Source organism: Balaenoptera physalus (genome assembly GCF_965194825.1).
Source record: "Balaenoptera physalus genome assembly, chromosome: 7".
In the NCBI taxonomy this organism is placed as follows: Eukaryota; Metazoa; Chordata; class Mammalia; order Artiodactyla; family Balaenopteridae; genus Balaenoptera; species Balaenoptera physalus.
In genome coordinates, this window is record NC_138886.1 from 3,117,307 (window position 1) to 3,137,200 (window position 19,894).

At 59.4% G+C, this 19,894-nt stretch overlaps 2 protein-coding genes across 4 annotated transcripts in view; one reads left to right on the plus strand and one right to left on the minus strand.

Moving 5' to 3' along the window:
* The window catches only part of COL5A1 (collagen type V alpha 1 chain), a 159,243-nt gene that overhangs the window by 47,346 nt on the left and 92,003 nt on the right, over positions 1 to 19,894 (plus strand). The gene's annotated exons all lie outside the window — the stretch shown is intronic.
* Positions 8 to 19,608, minus strand: LOC309664298 (uncharacterized protein; the record flags this gene model as incomplete). Its single annotated transcript, XM_082469490.1, has 7 exons — positions 8 to 6,863; positions 7,647 to 12,904; positions 13,716 to 13,751; positions 14,943 to 15,084; positions 18,667 to 18,768; positions 19,253 to 19,393; positions 19,604 to 19,608. 6 exons carry the CDS (start codon positions 19,606 to 19,608, stop codon positions 11,984 to 11,986), a joined length of 1,347 nt encoding a protein of 448 aa, XP_082325616.1. The 3' UTR covers positions 8 to 6,863; positions 7,647 to 11,983.

A 19,894-nucleotide genomic window follows, 5' to 3' on the forward strand; every position in this document is an offset into this window, starting at 1 on the left:
CCGGGGGCTGGGCTGTCTCGCGCACCTGGGACGCATGCCTGTCCTCTCCTCGGGGGCCTGGGGCCAGCCAGGCCGACGCCACGTTGCCTGGATCCTGGCGCTCTGCTGGGGGCGGCGGGGGAGGGAACGCCTACTGATGGTCCTGCTTCTGTGAACGGCAGGAGTGATGTCTGCCCGTGGAGACGGGCAGGCGTTCGAACGGGCCCTCGGGCTTTGCGCCCGTGGGGAGGATGAGGTTGGGGTCTCACCTCTCTCGGGGGTCCTCCTGGGGCCACGTGCGTAACTATGAGAGGTTCGGGGGCGGGGGAGCTGGCCGCGGTGCAGGCCCGCGGGGCCGGACTCTCCACTGTCTCGTTTGCTGATTCCGGGCCTTGGGCAGGTTGCTCTGACGTTTCTGAGCCTCAGCCTCTCCATCTGTAAAATGGGATCACGAATGCAGCTCCCTCATAGAACGTGGCAAGAATTACGTGGGGCTGAATGCTGTAAAGTACCATGGCCTCCTCATAGTAAGCGCTTGACGTGTGTCAGCCTTGATAGCAGCCCAGCGTTGGGGCAGGTGGAAAGGTGGACAGAGCCCAGCTGGTCAGATGTGGATGAGCAAGGACAGATCAGAACAGCCACCTCTCCATGGAAGCGGGGGTTGGGGGGATGGGGGAACCAGTGTGTGGAGGTGGGTCCGTGGGTCCTGCCGAAGCTGGCAGCTGCTCAGCACAGCAGGGGTCCAGGACGGCCTAGGCCTGTGCACAGCAGGGTGGGCTGGGTGCCTGGATTCTGCAGGCGCTGCCAAATTTTGCGAGTTATGGCGACACACCCTCCGAGCATGACTCTGACCCCAGTTGCCCAGAGACCCGGGATGAACTGCAGACGGCTGGGCTGTCCTCAGCCAGGCCTGAGCGGCTTTGGGGCCCTCCCGGGGAGCTACTGTCAAAGGCTTGGGGGTCGCACCGACTGGGATTAAGTTTTTGCCGGTGTAGACCTCTTGCTGGCGGGAGGATCCGGGTAAAGCAGGTGGCTTTGGTGAGATTTAGGACTTATTTGTAAAACGTGGGTATTAGTCGTGTTGCCTCGAGAGGTGCCGGGGGCTCACCTGGGCTCATCTGAGAAGCGCTGGGCTTGGGTACCTGCTCAGCGCCCGGGAGCCTGGGTCACTGCCGCCGCCCTTGCTCGAGGTCTGAATGCGGAGGTGGGTCCGTGTGCCGAGGCTGGGGTTTGAATGCATGTACCGCGTGCGTGGTAGCTTTTCTGCGCTGTTGCCAAATCTTCCTGATTTCTAGTGCCTTTTGTGTGCTGATGGTGTGCCTTTTATTGTAACGATTCAGGAAAAAGCTTTATCTGTCTTTTAAAAAAATAAGGATCCTGAACCAAATCCTGCTTCCTTGATTTTCTGAGCCAGTTTTCCCATGAGCACAAATCTGTTAAGACTCCGGTGCTGTAGGGAAGCACTAGGAAAGTCAGGGCTGGGTTCAAGTCCCAGCTGCCCTGTTTATGTGCTGTGAGATCCTGGGTGATTGCCTAGCCTCTCTGAAATGCTTGTGTGGGTGAGGTGTGTTTAAGGACCACCGAGGCATATGCGTGGCCCACGGCCAGCATTCCGTAGCTGTTACCCACGTTTATGATTAGAGAAGGAAAACAATTTATAATTATCAAAAAGAAATGCAAGAGAAGAACAATATCATATATTAACGCATACATGTGGGATCTAGAAAAACGGTACAGATGAACCAGTTTGCAAGGCAGAAATAGAGACACAGATGTAGAGAACACACGTATGGACTCCAAGGGGGGAAAGTGGGGTGGAGGGTGGTGGTGGGATGAATTGGGAGATTGGGATTGACATGTATACGCTCATATGTATAAAATAGATAACTAATAAGAACCTGCTGCATAAAAATAAATAAATAAAATAAAATTCAAATCAAAAAAAAAAAAAGAAATGGATCTCAAATCGGATAACTCTGGTTTCCTCCTCTGTTTAGCCTCCCAACAAGCTGAGTAGGTCTTGCTCTGCGGCTGAGAGCATGCAGGCGTTTGATTGAATCCGTAGCTCAGAAATATGTTCAGCGTTCTGGGGGGCCCTTCTTCCTGGTCGTGGCTTTCGATTTGAGGGAGAGTGTCTGCCAGGCAGCAGAGATTTTTGTTGACCACAAGCTATTCACGTTCTGAAGGAGGTGATTCCGTAGCCTTGGACTTTCCTGGCTGTTGGATGTGTCCACATCGGAAAATGTGACCTGTGTTTCCTAATGAAGACCAGTGAGCTAGAGGCGGTGATGCCCTCGGGGGCCCCAGAACATCATTTTTTGCTTTTTTTCCTTCAGAGAGCAAGGATAAAGTTGGGTGGGTTGGCCTCATATCCCCAGCCCCCCCTTTGTCTCGTGGCGAGTGAAACAGAATTTTTATAAATAAAAGTGATTTAACTCTTGACTTTCCAGTATATTCCAAATAACGACACTTGCCATTTTTAACCACTTTGGTTTCTGGAGAAGTCTCTTTAAAAGGAGGGGCCAGCACCATTGAAAACGATTTCCCAGCAGCCACGTTCTTCCCCGGGAAGGATGACTTCCCCTCATTAAAAGCCAATTTGTCCCGAAGCTCTTGGAGGCTCTGGGGGAGCCAGAAGGATTCTGGGTACTTTGGTGGAGGGCCAAGTCGCCACTGGCACACGCTGGGTTTTGTGATGTGTGCTGTTTCCAAACAGGGATTTACTGAACTCTAGAGAGTCTGTTGGGGCCACTGGGGTTTTTCCTGGGGTGCGCGTGGGCACACAGAGGCCCCCTTTATCCACAGAGAGAGCCGGGGATGGAGACCGTCAAGGCCAAGACAAACACTTCCTGTAGTGCAGCGCCCGGTTTTAGCCAGACTGTACCGTGCCCAGGGCCTCCCTGGTGCCACCGCTGGCCTGGGTGTGTGGCTGGGGCAGGTGGCAGCAGCCCCCGCTCCCTCGGCCTCCCCAGCCCCTGCTTGAGCCTGGCTCTGATGGGGTCGCCCCGCTATACGGGGACATTGGACATCCCGTCCTTCCAAAGCCACCCAGGGAGGAAGTGAGGTGCATAGCAAGGTCCCCCAGGCCTTCATGCTCATCCTCTCCGGCTGATGGCCTGGAGCCCACACTGAACCTGTCCGAGCCCAATGTCCTCATCTGTAAAATGAGCGTGACGGGGCCAATGCTAGGGGTCGTGGGGTGGCCCGATGGAATCTCTGTAAAATGCCTGCACCTGTGAGGACCATAGCGAACCACACCGACCAGAGCCCTGGCAGTCAGAGCGGGTGGCCCACCGTCAGCATCCACCTGCATTGACCTGTCAACCACGGTAGCGGCTGTGACCAACGTCCGCTTCCTCTGTGGTGGCACAGGGTCACGAGCTGTCCCTTATCTCACCGTGCCAGTTAGGTGCTGGACCTCCGCCTTAGAGGTGAGGGCCCTGAGCCATGCAGGGGGTGGGGCCGCCTGGGCTCACGGGGCCCCCCGCTGCTGTGCCCAGAAACCCAAAGGGAAGGGGCTGGCTGTGGGTCGTGCTGCCCAGGGCAGGGTGCGTGCTCCCGGCCAGAGCCCCCAGGCGGGGACTGTCCCTCAGGGTGCCGTGGTGTGCTCTGGAAGGGGCTCGGGCTGGCTCCCTGGTCACTGCTTTGCCGCCCACCTCGCTGACCTGGCCAAGCCCCCATCCTTGCCCACCTGTTTCCAGGTGGAGCGCGTGCCCTACAGGGCTGCCTGAGGACCTGCCTGTGGGGGGCGTCCGCAGTGATATTCCTGGGGAGCTGCGTGTCCTGTGTCCTGTCCCTTCTCCTGGGGTGTACCCGTGCCCTGGGACCAGTGAGCAGCTGGGGGTCCCGGGGCTTCGTCCCACCCCACAAGGGCCCGCCGTCGTGGGAAGTGGAGGGTATTCTTCGGACCCTTATGAAGCGGGGACCTGCGGGCCTCCCTGTGCAGGAGAAAGTCTTGTTTTCACCCCGGACTTAGGACAAGCTTTGTGTTTTCGGAAACAGACAAGACTGCCAGGAGAGCGAGTGTGTCTGGCAGGAGGGGGAAGTGGCTATATTTCGTCAGTGGCAAACCTGAGTGGGAAGCCAGGCAGGGCCATCAACAGGGCCCTGTGACAACACGCCGCCTGTGTGCTCTGCCCTCCCCGCACCAGAGAGGTTGAGTAACCTACAGAAGGTCACCCAGCAAAACTGCAGCGCAGTGGGGTTGGTCTGTTGTTGCTGAGAGCCGATGGCCTGTCCTGATGTCATGGCGGGTGTGACAGTCACGGCAACCTCTGCATCTCTCTATCCACCTGACCAGGGAAACCAGGACCGTCCCCAGCCAGGGCGCATCCCTGGTGGTCCCGATGGTGCTGGTGGGTGCCTGGCCTTGCTCCAGGCTGCTTGGTTCCCATCGTCTTGCACAGGCCCCGGGGACACTGGAGTCCCCTGGCCTGTGGGGTCTGAAGCCCTGGAACCTTCCAGGAAGAGCCAGCACGAGCTGCTAGCAGGGGCAGTGGCTGCCAGAGCTAGCCTTCCCCGCGTGACTGGTGACCTGCACAACACGCTTCCCTGGGCCAGGCTCTCAAACATGGGACTGAACTGGTGGGCCCTGCACCCGCCCTGGGCTGACCTGCGGTCCTGGAGCCGGTGGGTGTTCCAGATGGAGGGGTCTGGAGGGTGGGACTGGGGGGCAAGCCAGAGCCTGGTGCTTGGCTGGGGGAGGGCGTCTGCTCTGGGTTCTGCAGGGGAAGGACCCTCCTCTTGGGTCCTCGAATGGAGGGGGATGTGGAGGAGACCACCTGCCCTGGGGGACGGGGAGCCGGTGAGTTCTGAGCCAGGAGCCAAGTCTGCTTTTAAGCTGTTGCATGTTTCAAGGGGCAGCAAGACCGAACAGACGACAAACTGGAGCTTTTCTCCGCGGAATCCCCGGGTGCTGGCAGGGAAAGAACGGCATTGCGTTCAAGTAACGGTCCTGCCATCTGTCTGCTCTCCTCGGCCATTTGGAAAGACCCAGTGGTTTACTTAATCCCTGATTCCCTTTTTCCAGGGGCCTGTCTTTTCCACTGACACGGTCTTTCTTGGAATTTAGCTTTCCCGGGGCGGGAAGGGGGCCACGGCCGGGGAGGCGCTTTCCCAGCGATCCATGGAGCCGGCCCGGGATGGCTCTCAGGAGCGCCGACTCACCCTCCTCGACGTGCGGGGTGCCTGGCATCAGGGTCTCGAAGGAGAGGCAGCAGTGAGCTGGTGTCAGAGGCCAAGGCTGTGACCTGTGACCCTTGACTCTGGGAACATCCCATCATTGATCACTTGCCCGGAGCCCCCTGGGGTGCAGGACACTGGTTGATCTAGAGGCCACAGAGCAGACAGACGTGCACCTGGGCGACGAGGGGTGTGGTGATGGGTGAGCTGCAGGGCCGGGTAGCATGAGGCCTCCGGTGTCCTGTCGCACCCGGGGACGGTGCTGGAGGAAGCACGCGTCCTGCCGGTGGCGTTGAGCCTGGTGCTGCTGGGTCTGAGCATGACCCTCATTTGCACTTTACTCCCTTTCTGTCTGCCTTCCCACGGCTTTGTCAATTTGACGCCAACGTCTCTCTAGAGAGGGGCTGCAGACAACTTCTAGAGTGCGCTTGTCCCTTCCTTGGAAGGTGGTGCATTTGCGGGGCCAGTGGGGCCACTCTGGGTTCACTTTCGTGTCCATTCAGACACAGGTGGGTACGATGGGGATACGGCCAGAGGGCATCTGCGGGCAGCGAGCAGCTCTGCGGGCTTGTCTGGGGGTGTCTCTGCGCCTCCATCCCCACTAGTTGGCAGTGTTCACTGGCCAGGTGCCCCTCCCTGGGTCCACAGGTGTTTTTCCAGTTGGCGTTGCCGGATAGACCGGTGCTGGGAATAGGAGGACCTGGGCTCTCCGGGTGGGAAGCACGGCTGTATCTGGAAATCGGGCCAGTGCGTTCAAGGTTGATGCCGAGGTCGGCCCGCTGCGCACACAGCCCCCCACGTTCTCAGAGATCAAGACTCAGAGCGAACCATCAAAGACCCCTGACGAATGCTCTGCCCTGGCACGCAGAGCCGCCGTGGAGGGCCCAGTGTCTGCGCGGCAACTATCACAGTCGAGGCCGTGTACTCGGACTTCAGTCGGTGGTGCGGAAGCTCCCAGGGCTAAGTCTTGGGTCCCAGTCCCCGAGGGGGCAGCTCAGACCCAGCCTTTCCTACCGCAAACCGCACGTCCTGGGCAGGGCCTGGCAGAGGACCATGTCCACCCTGGTCCCTGCCCTCTCCTTCACGTCCATCCGTGCATCGCCCGGGAGCCGTGCCCTGCTGCGTCAGGCCACGTGAGGCGGCAGCCCTGCGCCCAGCGAGGCAGACCCTAGGGAAGCAGAGGGGCGTGAGTGAGTCAAGGTCAGAGGAGGCCCCTCTGCTTCAGCTTTGCCCACTTCACAGGGACCTTCCCTGATTCCTGGCAAGAACAGGGATGTTGCAGTCTCCGTGTGTTTCCTGGGACCCCAGAAACAAATGTCTCCAATTTGGTCTCTTAAAAAGACAGGAGTTTATTATTTCCTGGTTCTGGAAGCTGGAAATCTGCAGTCTGAAATGGGTGGGGCAGAGCTCCCATCAGGGGCTCCAGGGGAGGGTCCTTCCTGCTTCTTCCAGCTTGGAGGGCAGTGGGCGTGGCCAGGCCCAGCAGCAGGTGGCATAATCTGGAAGGGTGCTGCCTCGGGTGGCCTGACAGGGCAGGGAGGTGCTCCTGGGGAAGCACAAGCCCAGGTGTCCCTGGCTGTGGCCGCCTCACTCCTGTCCCTGCTCTGTGCTCACCTGGCCTCTCCTCTCCTCCCTGCGTCTCTGTTCTGTCTGCCTCTTATAAGGACACAAGTCATTGGATTCGGGGTCTATCTTAATCCAGGCTGATTCTCTTCTTTTTTTTTTTTTTTGAACATCTTTATTGGAGTATAATTGTTTTACAATGGTGTGTTAGTTTGTGCTTTATAACAAAGTGAATCAGTTATACATATACATATGTTCCCATATCTCTTCCCTCTTGCATCTCCCTCCCTCCCCCCCTCCCTGTCCCCCACCTCTAGGTGGTCACAAAGCACCAAGCTGATCTCCCTGTGCTATGCGGCTGCTTCCCACTAGTTATCTATTTTACATTTGGTAGTGTATATATGTCCATGCCACTCTCTCACTTTGTCACAGCTTACCCTTCCCCCTCCCCATATCCTCAAGTCCATTCTCTAGTAGGTCTGTGTCTTTATTCCCATCTTACCACTAGGTTCTTCATGACCTTTATTTTCCCTTAGATTCCATATATATGTGTTAGCATACTGTATTTGTTTTTCTCTTTCTGACTTACTTCGCTCTGTATGACAGACTCTAACTCCATCCACCTCACTACAAATACCTCCATTTCATTTCTTTTTATGGCTGAGTAATATTCCATTGTATGTATGTGCCACATCTTCTTTATCCATTCATCCAATGATGGACACTTAGGTTGCTTCCATGTCCTGGCTATTGTAAATAAAGCTGCAATGAACATTTTGGTACATGACTCTTTTTGAATTATGGTTTTCTCAGGGTATATGCCCAGTAGTGGGATTGCTGGGTCGTATGGTAGTTCTATTTTTAGTTTTTTAAGGAACCTCCATACTGTTCTCCATAGTGGCTGTATCAATTTACATTCCCACTGATTTCTCTTCTTGAGACCCGTCACTTAACTACACCTGTGAAAACCCTGTTTTCCAGTAAGGCCACATTCCCAGGTTCCGGGGATGAGGACTTGGCCCTGGGGTGGGGGGTCCCTCTCCAGCCCACTGCCCAGGCCAGCGTGGGGAGGGGCTGCTACCCATTAATGCCTGCAGGGCACGTGCGGGTGATTAAAAGCGCGTCTCTGGGCATATGCACATTTGCTTGTTTTCAAATCGAGGTTTGTCTCAGGCTGCTGAGTTGTGTCTGCCCGAGGAGGCCGGGGGGTAAGCTCTTGCCGGCTGGAGGGGCTAGGGGGCCAGCCCTGTGCGCGGCTCCCGGCTTGAATGGGCGGCTGACTGACCAGTGAAGGCGGTGGGCAGGGAGCTTGAAGTGCGTTTTTGTCTCCAGTTCGGGTGCAGGAGAGGCTGGGCGGTGGGCAAGCCGGGGCCAGGACTCCGCGTGGGGCAGGTGGCCGGCAGCCTGTGGGCTGGGGAGGGTGTGACCACTTAGCAGAGGCTGGTGGCAGCAGGCTGACAGTGAAGGCGTCGCATGGTCTCACGTTGGATGTCTCCGCCAAGGGGCTTTCGCCTGGAGTCGCTCCTCGGGTGGGCAGTGATTTTCAGGGGCTGGGGTGCTGTCCTGGGTCGTGCCGGGTGGTCATGATCTGTGTTGAGCCCGACAGTGGGTGGGGCACCTCTCTACCTGGGCCCGGCAAGGAGGGGTCCAGAGAGACCCCAGAGCATCAAGCAGGCCCTGCTTTGCCCATGTGCTTCGGCACCTGGCTCCTCCTGCTGCCTGGCCCGAGAGGGCTGCGGGTTTGTTCCATGGAAACTGTGAGCTACAGGCCCATGTCCCAACCCGACAGGCTGGCGCAGTGCTGGAGGCCGGCCTTGTGGCGTCACGCAGCTTACAATGGACTCTCTGACCTGTGGGTCCCCAGGGAGGGTGGTGCCCGGTGACCCGCAGGCAGCAGCGGCTCAAGAGGAGGGCACTGGGGATGGACTGGGTCGTGTCGGAGGAGGGTCAGGGGTCTATGGCTTCCCCGGAGGGTCGGGCCGTTGCTGCCGAAGCTTGTGGATGCTGAGTCCCGCGGTCCCACCGGCAGTGGCAGTGGGTGGGATGGGGAGGTGAGGGTAGTGGCCGAGGGGAGCCCACCCACTTGAGCCAGGGAGCTGCCGGCGTAGACGGCTGGAGGGTGAGGGGGTCCTGCCGGTGCATGGCCTCCTTCTTTACCACAGCCAGCCGCTGAAGGCAGCCCTGGCCTCCCTTACCGTCCGCAGGGCCTTGGGCAATCCCGGGACTCAGCTTGCTCGCCCTGAAGGTGGGACTGCTGGGCTTGCGGCGACGATGGACGGCCACAGTGCCTGACAGAGCCCTCGGCCCGCCAGCCAGCACTGGGCGTCCCACTGCTGTCAGTGATGCTGGTGGAGGGCCCCTGGAGGTGGGGGGGACACAGGCGTCACATGAATTCTCGGGGAGGGAGTTTCTTCTTATGACGGTTCTCATGATAATAATGGATTCTCGCAGCTGTTGTTACCACCCCGTGCTATAGGCGGGCGGATTCCGAGACGGGAGGGGGGCCTGAAGGTCTGCAGGCTCAGCTGGCAGGGAGAGCAGCGGGGATTCGATCCTCACCTGCAAACCCTGGGCGTGGGCTATAGCTGGGCGGCTCTGGGGGTGCAGTGAGACCCCCCCGAGGGGCAGAGGGGAAGGCGGGGAGGGGCTGGCCCCCAGCGCCGTGCCTCCAGGCTGGGAACCCCTGTGACCCCTTCCACCGCCTCCGGGAAGAGAGCCTCCGAGATGGGGGTCAGCGCACGAGGTTGCTGGGCGCCCCCTTCTCGAGGGTGCTCTGGGGTTGGAGGGGCCGGTGGCGGGGGGACCCGACAACAGTCGTCCGGAGCATTCGTCAGAGGTCTTTGATGGTCTTGATCTCTGAGGACACAGAAAACCCATCTCAGCTCATTTCTGACTGTGCCACCGTGGATTTTCCTGGAAGCTGTCAGCACCGGGAAGGTCAGGTGTGTGTGCGGGCTGCGCTGTTTGGTCTCCTTCTCCTGATGAGTCGTCACAGAGCCCAGGGGATGTGCATAGTGTTGGCTCCGTAGCACATGTGGGGAACCTGGAGCCCAGAGAGGTAAAGCCACCTGCTCAAGGTCACACAGCAGGGAAGTGCAGGGCTGGATTTCGGGCCCAGGTCTGGAGCATTCCCTGGATCAGATGGGGGCTGCTGGGTCCCCAGTGTCAGACTTCTGTCCCTGTCCCTTTGGGGGTCACACCCTCCAGCCTGATGGAGCCCCTGTTTGCTCACTCCCCTCTCGGGGGTGACCCTCCAGCCGGCCCCTGGTTCTCAGTCCTTCCTGAGCTCCAAGGACTATGAGTGTCTCCACTCAAAGTGAGCCCCCTCCCCCCCAGGCCTGGCCCTGCTCACTTTCAACCCGGAATCGCTGTTTTCTCTAGTCTGAGCTGCATTTTCCAGGCCCCTCCAGGCGATGTCTATCCAGCTGCGGCCGGTCCAGAGTCTGTCCACAAGCAGGTCTTTCCAAAAGGTCCAGGGAGTGACCAGGCGGCAGCTGGGACTTGAGGGCACTGCAGTGACTCTTGACCCTCGTGGAGGCCTGGAATTCTACAAATCGATTAATATAAATAACTCTGCAAGTTAGTTTCCCTGAGCACACACCACCTTCTCCAGAGCCCAGCCCCACTGCTTGCAGTTAATGCCCCCAGGAGGCTGTGTTTGAGGCCACTTCTCAGGGATTGGGTCGTGTGGATTGTCCCCATGAGTCAGCCACACTGTCACCCCGTCCTTCCCACGTCCAGCAGTGTGTGTTTGCAGTCGAGGTTGCCGGGTCTGGGGCAGAGCCTGGGACCTTGGCCGGCGTCATGCCGCATGGCCTCAGTGCTTGAAGTGAGGCTGGATTATGGCACAGAGTCTGCTCAGAACGGGGGTGCTGGCCTGGAGCGTGTGGGGCGGCCTGAGTGTCTAAAATCAACCCCTCCCCACCACGCCCCTGCCTGGCCCCCCCGCGGGGAAGTGTGTGTTCTGCATGCAGTGAGTCCTTCTCATGGCTGTGGACCTGCAGAAAGACCTGCGTGGGGTCTGTCACAAACGATGCCAAGTTACTCTCATTGGTTGACAGAATAAGATGCCGCAGAAAGGTCTTTCAGGTTGGGACCGTGTTCTAGAACCAAGGAAGTGAAATTCAGTGAAGGTGAATGTGTATTTCTGCACTTGGGTTCAAAACAAGCAGCTGGCAGGTGCGGGATGGGGAGATGCGGGTGTAGGACACTCCCGTGGAGGAGGTGCAGGGGTCTGTGCGTGGCAAGCCCGTTAGCGACCATGGGTGTGATGCGGCGTCACAGTGATGCGTTCGGAACAGAGGGTGGGATGATCGAGGGGCTGGACGTGCGCGGCGGAGGCTGAACTAAGACCTGAGGTCTGCGCCTAGAGTGGGGCGGCAGGATGGAGACGGAGCCGGTGCCTGAGGTGGAGCGTCTCGTCCAGGGGTATGGGGTGAGGCAGTGGCAAAGTGAGGACCACGGAACAGGGCGTTCACACATATGAACCTTCAGCATCCACCTCCTCCACCAGGGCCCAGCTCCGAGGCCACTGCCTTCAGGATGCCTTCCTTGACCTCGCCAGGCAGAGGAGGTCACCTGGGCACCTCCTGAGGAATCAATGAGAGCTTGAGATTTGCAGTCAAGGACACTGATTTATTTGTCTTTGTGTCAATAAGCTTATCATAGGGGTGCTAAAAATGCTGGTTGAAAGGGTGAAAGAATGAATAATCAGAGCTGACTGCCTTCAGAGGGAGAGGGTAGTGAGCCTTTGTCAGGGATCCAGGGCTGATGGTGATGGTGGTGATGGCGGTCATGGTGGTTGTGGTGGAGGTGGTGGTGTTGGTGGTGATGGTGATGTTGTTGGTGATGATGATGGCAATGGTAGTGGTGGTGAAGGTAGTGATGTTAATGATGGGGATGGGAGTGGGAATGGTAATGGTGGTTATGGTGGTGGTGATGGTGGTGATGACAATGTTGGTGATGTTAGTGTTGGTGATGGTGATGGTGGTCAATGGTGGTCCTCGTGGTGATGGTGATAATAGTAATGATGGTGATGATGGTGGTGATGGTGGTGGTCATGATGATGGCAATGATAGTGGTGGTGATGGTAGTGATGTTAATGATGGGGATGGGAGTGATGGTGGTAATAGTGGTGATGGTGGTGATGATGATGGTGATGATGGTGATGGTGATGGTGGTGGTAATGATGGTGGTGATGATGGTAATAGTGATGGTGGTGGTGATGGTGGTGATGATGGTGGTCATGGTGATGGTTTGGTCATGATGATGGCAAAGATAGTGGTGGTGATGGTAGTGATGTAATAGTGGGGATGGGAGTGATGGTGGTAATAGTGGTGATGGTGGTGGTGATGATGGTGATGATGGTGATGGTGGTGGTGATGATGGTGGTGATAATAGTAATGATGGTGGCGATGGTGGTGGTCATGATGATGGCAATGATAGTGGTGGTGATGGTAGTGATGTTAATGATGGGGATGGGAGTGATGGTGGTAATAGTGATGGTGGTGATGATGGTGGTCGTGGTGGTGATGGTTGTGATGGTGATGATGGTGGTGATGGTGATGATGGTGATGGTGGTGGTGATGATGATGGTGATGGTGGTGGTGATGATGGTGATGGTGGTGATGGTGGTGATGATGGTGGTGGTGATGATGGTGATGATGGTGGTGATGGTGATGATGGTGAGGGTGATGATATTTGTGATGAGGGTGATGGTGGTGTTGGTGATGATGGTGGTGGTGATGGTGATGATGGTGTTGGTGATGGTAATGATGGTGATGGTGGTGGTGGTGATGGTGATGGTGATGATGGTGGTGGTGGTGATAGGATGGTAATGATGATGAAGATGGTGGTGATGGTGATGATGATGGTGGTGGTGATGATGGTGGTGATGGTGCTGGTGGTGATGGTGGTGGTGATGGTGGTGATGGTGGCGATTATGATGATGTTGATGGTGATGGTGGTGATGATGGTGATGGTAGTGGTGATGATGGTGATCATGGTGATGGTGATGTTGACGGTGATGGTGGTGATGATGGTGATGGTGGTGATGATGGTGATGGTGATGGTGGTGATGATGGTGATGGTGGTGGTGATGGTAGAAATGGTGGTGGTGATGGCAGGGATGGCAGTTGCCACTTTGTCTAGGCCTCACCACGTGCCAGGCCCACCGAGCATCCTACGTGTACCATCATGCTTAGTCCTCAGTGAGGTAGATCTTGTTATCTCCTTTGCAAATACACACTCGGAGGCCTGGGGAGATTCAGTGATGTGCTTAAGGCCCCACAGCCGGCAGGGGGCGGAATCCTGCACCCAGGCCACCTGTGGTCACTGCCTCACCCCTTCCTGCGGTGGTGCCCAGGGTCCTGCTCCTTCCTCTGTGGAGCTTATCACGACACATGTGTCCCCGTGCCGTGTGGTCAGTCCAGTGCCCACAGGCTTGCTGCTCTTCAAGTCTGGGGTGGGAGAAGGACGGGACAGCTTCACTCACATGCTGCCTAGGCTGGGCTGCTCACCTGAATGTCTGGAGTGAAATATCTAGGGCCGCGTAGCCAATGGGGAAAGGATGTGAGACCCATGCCCTTTATAGGGTCCGGTGGGCCCGTGAGCCAGCCTGGTCCCTGCCGCTGGATCTGCTGCCCTGTCCCTTGGTCTGGGGACGAGGCGTCCACTCTCTGAGTTCACTAAGGTGACCCTTTAGTCACTGTGGCTAGTTTCAGGTCTGATGAGGCTGGGACTTGACCATCCCCCCACCATCCCTGCCCCTGGCCCCTTCGTGGAGACTCAGGTGTGGCACACACCGCCTGCACCAGCGCAGGTGTGAGGAGACACCAGGGGCGGGTGGCGCAGGTGAGAATTGGGCTGGAACCAGTGGTGGCCACATAGTGGGGGGAAGGCCACAGACATGGACCATGGAGGCGGGACCTGGGGGGCAGCAGGAAGTGGCTTCCAACTGCACGGAAATCTTTCTTTAGCACTCACTCACTCACCTGAATGGTGTTGAACTCTTTCTCACGCTGTGGGTGCTGCGAAAATCATAGAAAAAGTGACTTAGACCCCCCTGGCTTGGGCCCTTCCCTTTCCATTGTGTGACTTTCGATGAAAAATGTCACAACAAGATGTAAAGTGTGACCTGTTCGGGCCGTGAGAGCTTGAATAGGAAGGGGGACTCGGGAGGTCTTTCATGTGCGAAGTCTCCTGGGACATCAAGAAGGTGGCTCATAGAAGCCCCCTGCCCTGTGTCCCCCAGGCTGGTCCCAGTGTCAGACCCACCAGGCTCCCCTGGGGAGGAAAGCTTTGCAGGGTGGGCAGTGACCACGTGTGCATGCGTGTCCCCGGCGCCCTGTGCGCACGTGTGCCTGCGTGTCCCCGGCGCCCTGTGCGCACGTGTGCCTGCGTGTCCCCGGCGCCCTGTGCGCACGTGTGCCTGCGTGTCCCCGGCGCCCTGTGCGCACGTGTGCCTGCGTGTCCCCGGCGCCCTGTGCGCACGTGTGCCTGCGTGTCCCCGGCGCCCTGTGCGCATGTGTGCCTGCGTGTCCCCGGTGCCCTGTGCGCACGTGTGCCTGCTCTGTGTCACTTGCTGGGAAGTGGACCCAGACTGGGCCGTCCTCACCGGGGGCAGATTTGTTACCAGACCCCTGGCAACCGAAGGTCGATGCTTCCTTCTTGTTTTTGCTCCGTAGACTGCACGCTCCTCCCCCAGCCTGGGACAAGAAGTATCCGTCCGTCCGTCCTCTCAAAAGACCGTGTGTCTCCATTTACGAGTGTGACGTGCTCTGGCTAAAATCAGCTGCAAAATCCACAGGAAAAGCCAAGTGCGCAGTGGGAGCCCCTCGGGGCCAGTTCGGGTTGGACAGGGAGGGGCCCGTGGTGCGGGGCAGTCCCTGCAGGGCTGGCTTCCCCAGGGCACCCACGGCTTTTTGTTGGAAGGAGGGATGCAGGATTAAATAGCACTGGAGAGAGGAAATGAAAAGCCGGGCGCGTGATTGGAGGGAACAGCGGCACAGACACTCCAGGCTGGGAAGCACGGGGCGAGGGCCTCCCTCATCTGGGCAAAGATGTTTTCCGAGTCCACAGCCCTCAGGGTTGCAAAGCTCTCCAACGAAAACTTTGCAATTTCCTCAGCTCATAGCAGGAGCGCAGCTTGGATAAAATCTCATTATGGGAAAAGGCAGAACTGATTCCCTCAGCAAAGTGCCCGGCTCAGCCAAGGCCACCTGTGTCCTGTGTGTCTCGATGGCAGGGGCCTCGCGGGCCGCCTGGCCTGTCCTCGGCAGGAAGATGGACAGCCACTGGCCACCCCGGGCATCGGGGCTGTGTGGGGAGTGGAATGGCCGTGGTGACCGCCGGGCGTCGGGGCTGTGTGGGGAGTGGAATGGCCGTGGTGACCGCCGGGCTGGTGCCGAAGCTTCTAGGGGGTCTGTAGAGCTTTACTGACCTGGTGGGGGCAGAAATAAGGCACGCAAAACGAGAAAGCCCTGGGCATCATCGGAGCGAGGGATGCAGTGAAAGCAGCGCACCTGCTTCTCTGGGCAGGTGACGTGGGCCACCGCAGGGCAGGCTGCGTGGGGCGCCGAGTCTGGGACTCTGCTTTTAGAGCTAGCCTGAGCGATTACAGGGCGTGGCCTGCATTGGAGATGTGGAGTCTGGTGTCAGGAGCATCCACGAGGCGGGTGGGGCGGGGACCTGCCCCACAGAGGGCTGCCTGGACGAGGTGATGGTGTCGTTTACGGGAGCTGGAAGCGCAGGTTGACGTGTGTGCGGGACATAACACTCGGCTCCAGGGAGCCCCCACTCCGTGCCCTTGCGAGAGTGACCACCCCCTGAGCCTCAGTGGGTGCATCTGTGACCTGGGGATGAGAGGGAGGAAACGAGGTCCAGCTCCCTCGTGGAGGGGCTGGGGGGCGGTGGGCTGGAAAGGGGAAAGGCAGAGGCTTGCGGTGGGCAGTGGGTGCCCAGAAAGCCATCCCGTCAGCTGGGGCAGGGTGGGTGCGTGCAGCCCCGGGCCCTGGGCTGCTGCTAAAGGAGGAGACGGAGCCCCAGCCGCCGGGTGTCCCCCCAGCGCCCTCCGTAGGTCCGCTGCCCGCTCTGGGCTGGGCCGTATGTGACTCGTGGGTCCTGTCGTCCGTGGGAGCCAGGAGGCCCACCGTCAGGGGCTGGAGCGGGGCACGTGCCCCTGTGGGTCGCAGCGAGAAATGCTGCTGTCGGCTTGTAGGTGTGGGAGGAGCAGGGCGGGTGGTAATCGGTCAGCAGCTCCCCATGCAGGGTCCACACCCACTGCTCCAGGCTCTGCGGGGCTCAGAGGGCAAGGCTCTGGGCAGGGAAGGGCGAAGCGGGGGAGAAGTGAGCCTGGGCAGGCGACCGTGCAGGGGGGTCGCGGCCTCACCCGTATCAAGGTGGGGATTTCGGGGAGCAGAGATAACACGGTGGGGACCCTCGGTGAGCGCTCGCTGCATCATGGATGAGGGGGCCAAGGCCCTGGTCAAGTGTAAGACAGCACGGATGCTGCGGGGTGAGGAAATACACGGCGGGACCTTCCTGGTTCTGGAAAGTTCTTCCACCCCACGGCCTCCGTTTCCCCATCTGTAAAGTGGCGGTTGCAGTGGGGCTCAGGAGAGATGCATGGGGGACGCCCAGCAGTGGCTAGGCACACTTTGGACCCCCGTCACGGCGTCACAGTTCCCCGGACTCGGAGCCCTTGGGGCTGATCTGCTGTTGAGGCTGGCGGGACCCACCCCCGCTGACCTCAGATTCCATCTGTAAAATGAGACAGTTTTACTACATCGGGGATTTTGACTTTCTAAGGAAACCTGTAAACCCTTTCTTAACTAACATTCCTCTGGGGCAGCCTGATGTGTAAAACCTGCTAGGACCCCAGGCCCCTCCGTGGAACCCCTTTTGAGAAGCCCTGGCCAGGCCAAGCTCCAGGTCCCCACGTCCCGAGGGACCTGCGCGGGGCAGGGAGGCAGGAGGCAGGACGTCCCAGGAGGTCGGCGAGGGCCGGCACGGCGAGCGGGGGCCAGCCGGCTGATGCTCGCTGGGCTCCGGCATCTCCCCCCGGCAGCCGCTGGGAAGGCTCTGCCAGGGCAGGGGCTCCGTGATGGGCCTCTGGGCCTGGAGTTTGGAGCTTGGCTTCCCATCCCACGAGGCATCGTGAAAATGCTCTCAAAACACAGTCATCAAGCTGTGATCATTTGTTGCATGTTTGAAGGGCAACAAGCACCCGCTTAGGGCAGCCGGGGGGCGGGCAGCCAGGGGGCACGACGTCTCCAAGTCGCTGGGTGGTGCTGCCGGAAGCCCTGTGTTGAGAAGGATTCTGAGTTGCCTCTGGTCTCAACAAGACAGAGCACAGCGGGAGACGAGGTCTCTCGGAGGGGCATGCGAGGTGTTCAGTGTCCCCAACCTAAAGCGCAAACTCGAATAATTGCAGTTCTGGCTTCCAGCCTCTCTCGATGGCAGGGTCTATTTTGATTTTCCAAACTTCTGGCAGAGCCCTCCTCCTGGACCACCCGAGGGTGGAGGAGGGCAAGGGAGCCCCAGGTTTCCTTTGGCTAAATGGGGAGCCCAGGGGCTGCGTCCTGTCTGGGGTCGCCGGCCACCAGGACAGTCGCCCACATGCCCCCTTGCTGCAGAGAGAAATTGGTTGGCTCTGATCGGATGCTCCAGAAGGGGCAGAGGAGTTCCTGAGGCCTCACTGGGGACGGAAGGAGGGGTACTCTTGGGGTGCGGGGTGGTGGCAGCCTTTGACACAAGTGTAAGATCAGAGCTTGTCTGAAGACTTAAGGGGCCGCTCTCGGGCCTGGCTGCCCCTCGCAGTGACCAGAGCCTTAAGGATCCCAAGTCCCAGGCCCTGCCCCCGAGCCCTTTAGGGCAGAGTGTCTGAGGGGCCCGGGTTCCTCGGGAGCCCCCGCTGGGTGTGGGGCAGGGGGAGACAGGACTTCCCTCTGCCCTGGATGCCTCAGGGTATTTATGGGGTGTTAAGGTCATGGCTTTCAGGGCGTGCTTGAGTGTGGTGTCCCCAGGACACCTCATCCAGGGTCGCCCAGCGTCCCCGTGGCACCCCAAGGGCTGCCTGTGCCCCCAGCACCCCATGGGTGCTTTGGGGTCCAGGAACCATCCTGACTCTGGTCAGAACCGTTGACCAACCGCCCCAGGTGAGAGCGGTCAGAACCCCCGAGGGGGGGCCGAGGTCCTCCCTAGCTTTGTGCAGACCTGGTGTTTCCCGTGAGGCCAGGGAGGGGTTTCCTTGGCTTGTGCAAGGTGGGTTTGGCAGCTGTTCCCTGAGTCCCAGCTCCTCCTCCCGGTCCTCAGTGGGGTCTGCTGCGGGGGGCTGGGGGCAGCACCCTGACGGCTCCCTCCCCACGCTGCCCTGCCCTCGGGAGGTGGCACCGCTGGGTGGTTTGGGGGCGGGGGAGCCACCTGCTCCGTCTGGGAGCCTAGAGGCAGAGCCAGTGCCACATCTGTCACCCCAGGGTCCTGCCCCAAAGCTCCTGGCCCTGATGGGGTGCCCGGGGATGTGAGCCTCCTCCCTGTTGCAGGAAGAGGTAGGGGGTGGGCTGGAGGGAGCTCTGGATGAGGATCTGGGTGCAGAGCTTCTGGGGGGCTTCGCACCCATGCCTCAGTTTCCCCTTCTCCATAGTGGGTGGGGGACAGTAGACCCCTGCCCTCTGAGGGACACGCCCACACAACAAACAGGCATGTTTTTTGGTGTGAAAACCCACTTGAGGATTTGGCGGGAAAAATGGTTTTCAACATGTACGGGCGTTTGCAGGGGAGGGTGGGTGCCGGAAATGAAGGGGGCTTTCTGCCGGCAGGGCCCTCGACTGATCACGTGGTCACTGCTGCAATCTGGGGCATGGGTGGGCAGGCGGGGAACCAGGCCTGTCCGGGGGCCGGGTCAGCAGGCACATTCCAGAGCCTGGGCTGAGGGGTGGGAGGCACCTCCGCTCCGGCTGGGCCTGTTCGTGGGAGCGGATGCCCGCGCCCTTGGCCTTGCTCATCGCCCTGTGTGGGGCCTGCGAGGCCTGGCGCTGGGCCGGACACCTTGTGGTACAGGGACACAGAGATGCACCGGCCGCGTCCGCCCCCCGGGGACCTGGGCTTTCCGGGGAGGCAGGCCCTTCGCCAGACCACTGTGACGAGTGTGCTGACTGCTTCTTCGAGGGGCGCCCCCCCCTGCCCGGGGTCACAGCTGCCCCCCAAATGCCCCGAGCCTATTCTTTTTTCCAGTAACTGCATTTGGAGAACATATATTCAGGTGTCAAGCTGCCAGTCACAGGGAGAAATACTTTATTTGAATTGGATGAAATTTGAACTAGAAGTCATGTTGTTTAATAAAAATGTGTGGTTTTGATTCACTGTGCCTGTCGTATGGTTCCTGTTTGCTGGAGAGTTTAAAACGTGGGCCAGGAGCCTCTGACGTCCAAAGGGAGGGAGAGGGGGTGGGCGCTGGGCGGGGAGTGTTGAGGTGTGGGCGGGTGGCGCCCCTCTCCTGCTCCGCCCCCATGACAGCCCCGCTTGCTGTTACGGGCCCAGGGCTGTGGCAGCGGCAGGCTGCCCACCCTGCACGCCCACTCCTCCCGGTGGCAGGAAGGCAGAGGGGCTGCAGACCGAGCCCCGGGGGACTGCGGCCAGGCTGCAGTCGGAGACGCTGACGGTGAGGGTCCATCTGTGTGCCGGAGACAGAGCTGGACGTCGGGGTGGGAGGGCCACGCTCCACTCCTCCGAGCCCCCTGCGTGGAGACAGGCTGCCGGGGGTAGTTCCGAGTCCTCGCTCGTCACGGGGCGGTTTCAAACCCGGGTTGGGAGGCCGCGTATTTGGAACTGTGCTTCAGGGATCGGGTAGGAATGGGCCTTTGCTGGACTCCAGGACTGTCACGCCATCTCTAGGTCAGGTTACCCATAGAGCCTTTGGGAAGCCAAGCCAAGGAGGGCGAGGGTCCTGTCCCCAGAGCTGTGCACACGGCCGGCATCTTGCTTCACAGATCCCAGAGGCCATCCGTGGACCCGCGCTTAGTGACTTTGGGTGACGCATCACCCCAGCCCTGCCATGGTCCGGCGATGAGAGGCCACATCTGGCCCCTGCCTGGGGGCCCGTCTCTCTCTCTTCCTGGGGTCTGGCACAGAGGAGGGCCTCATGCACCTTCCCCAAATGACTGGCAGGGAGGGT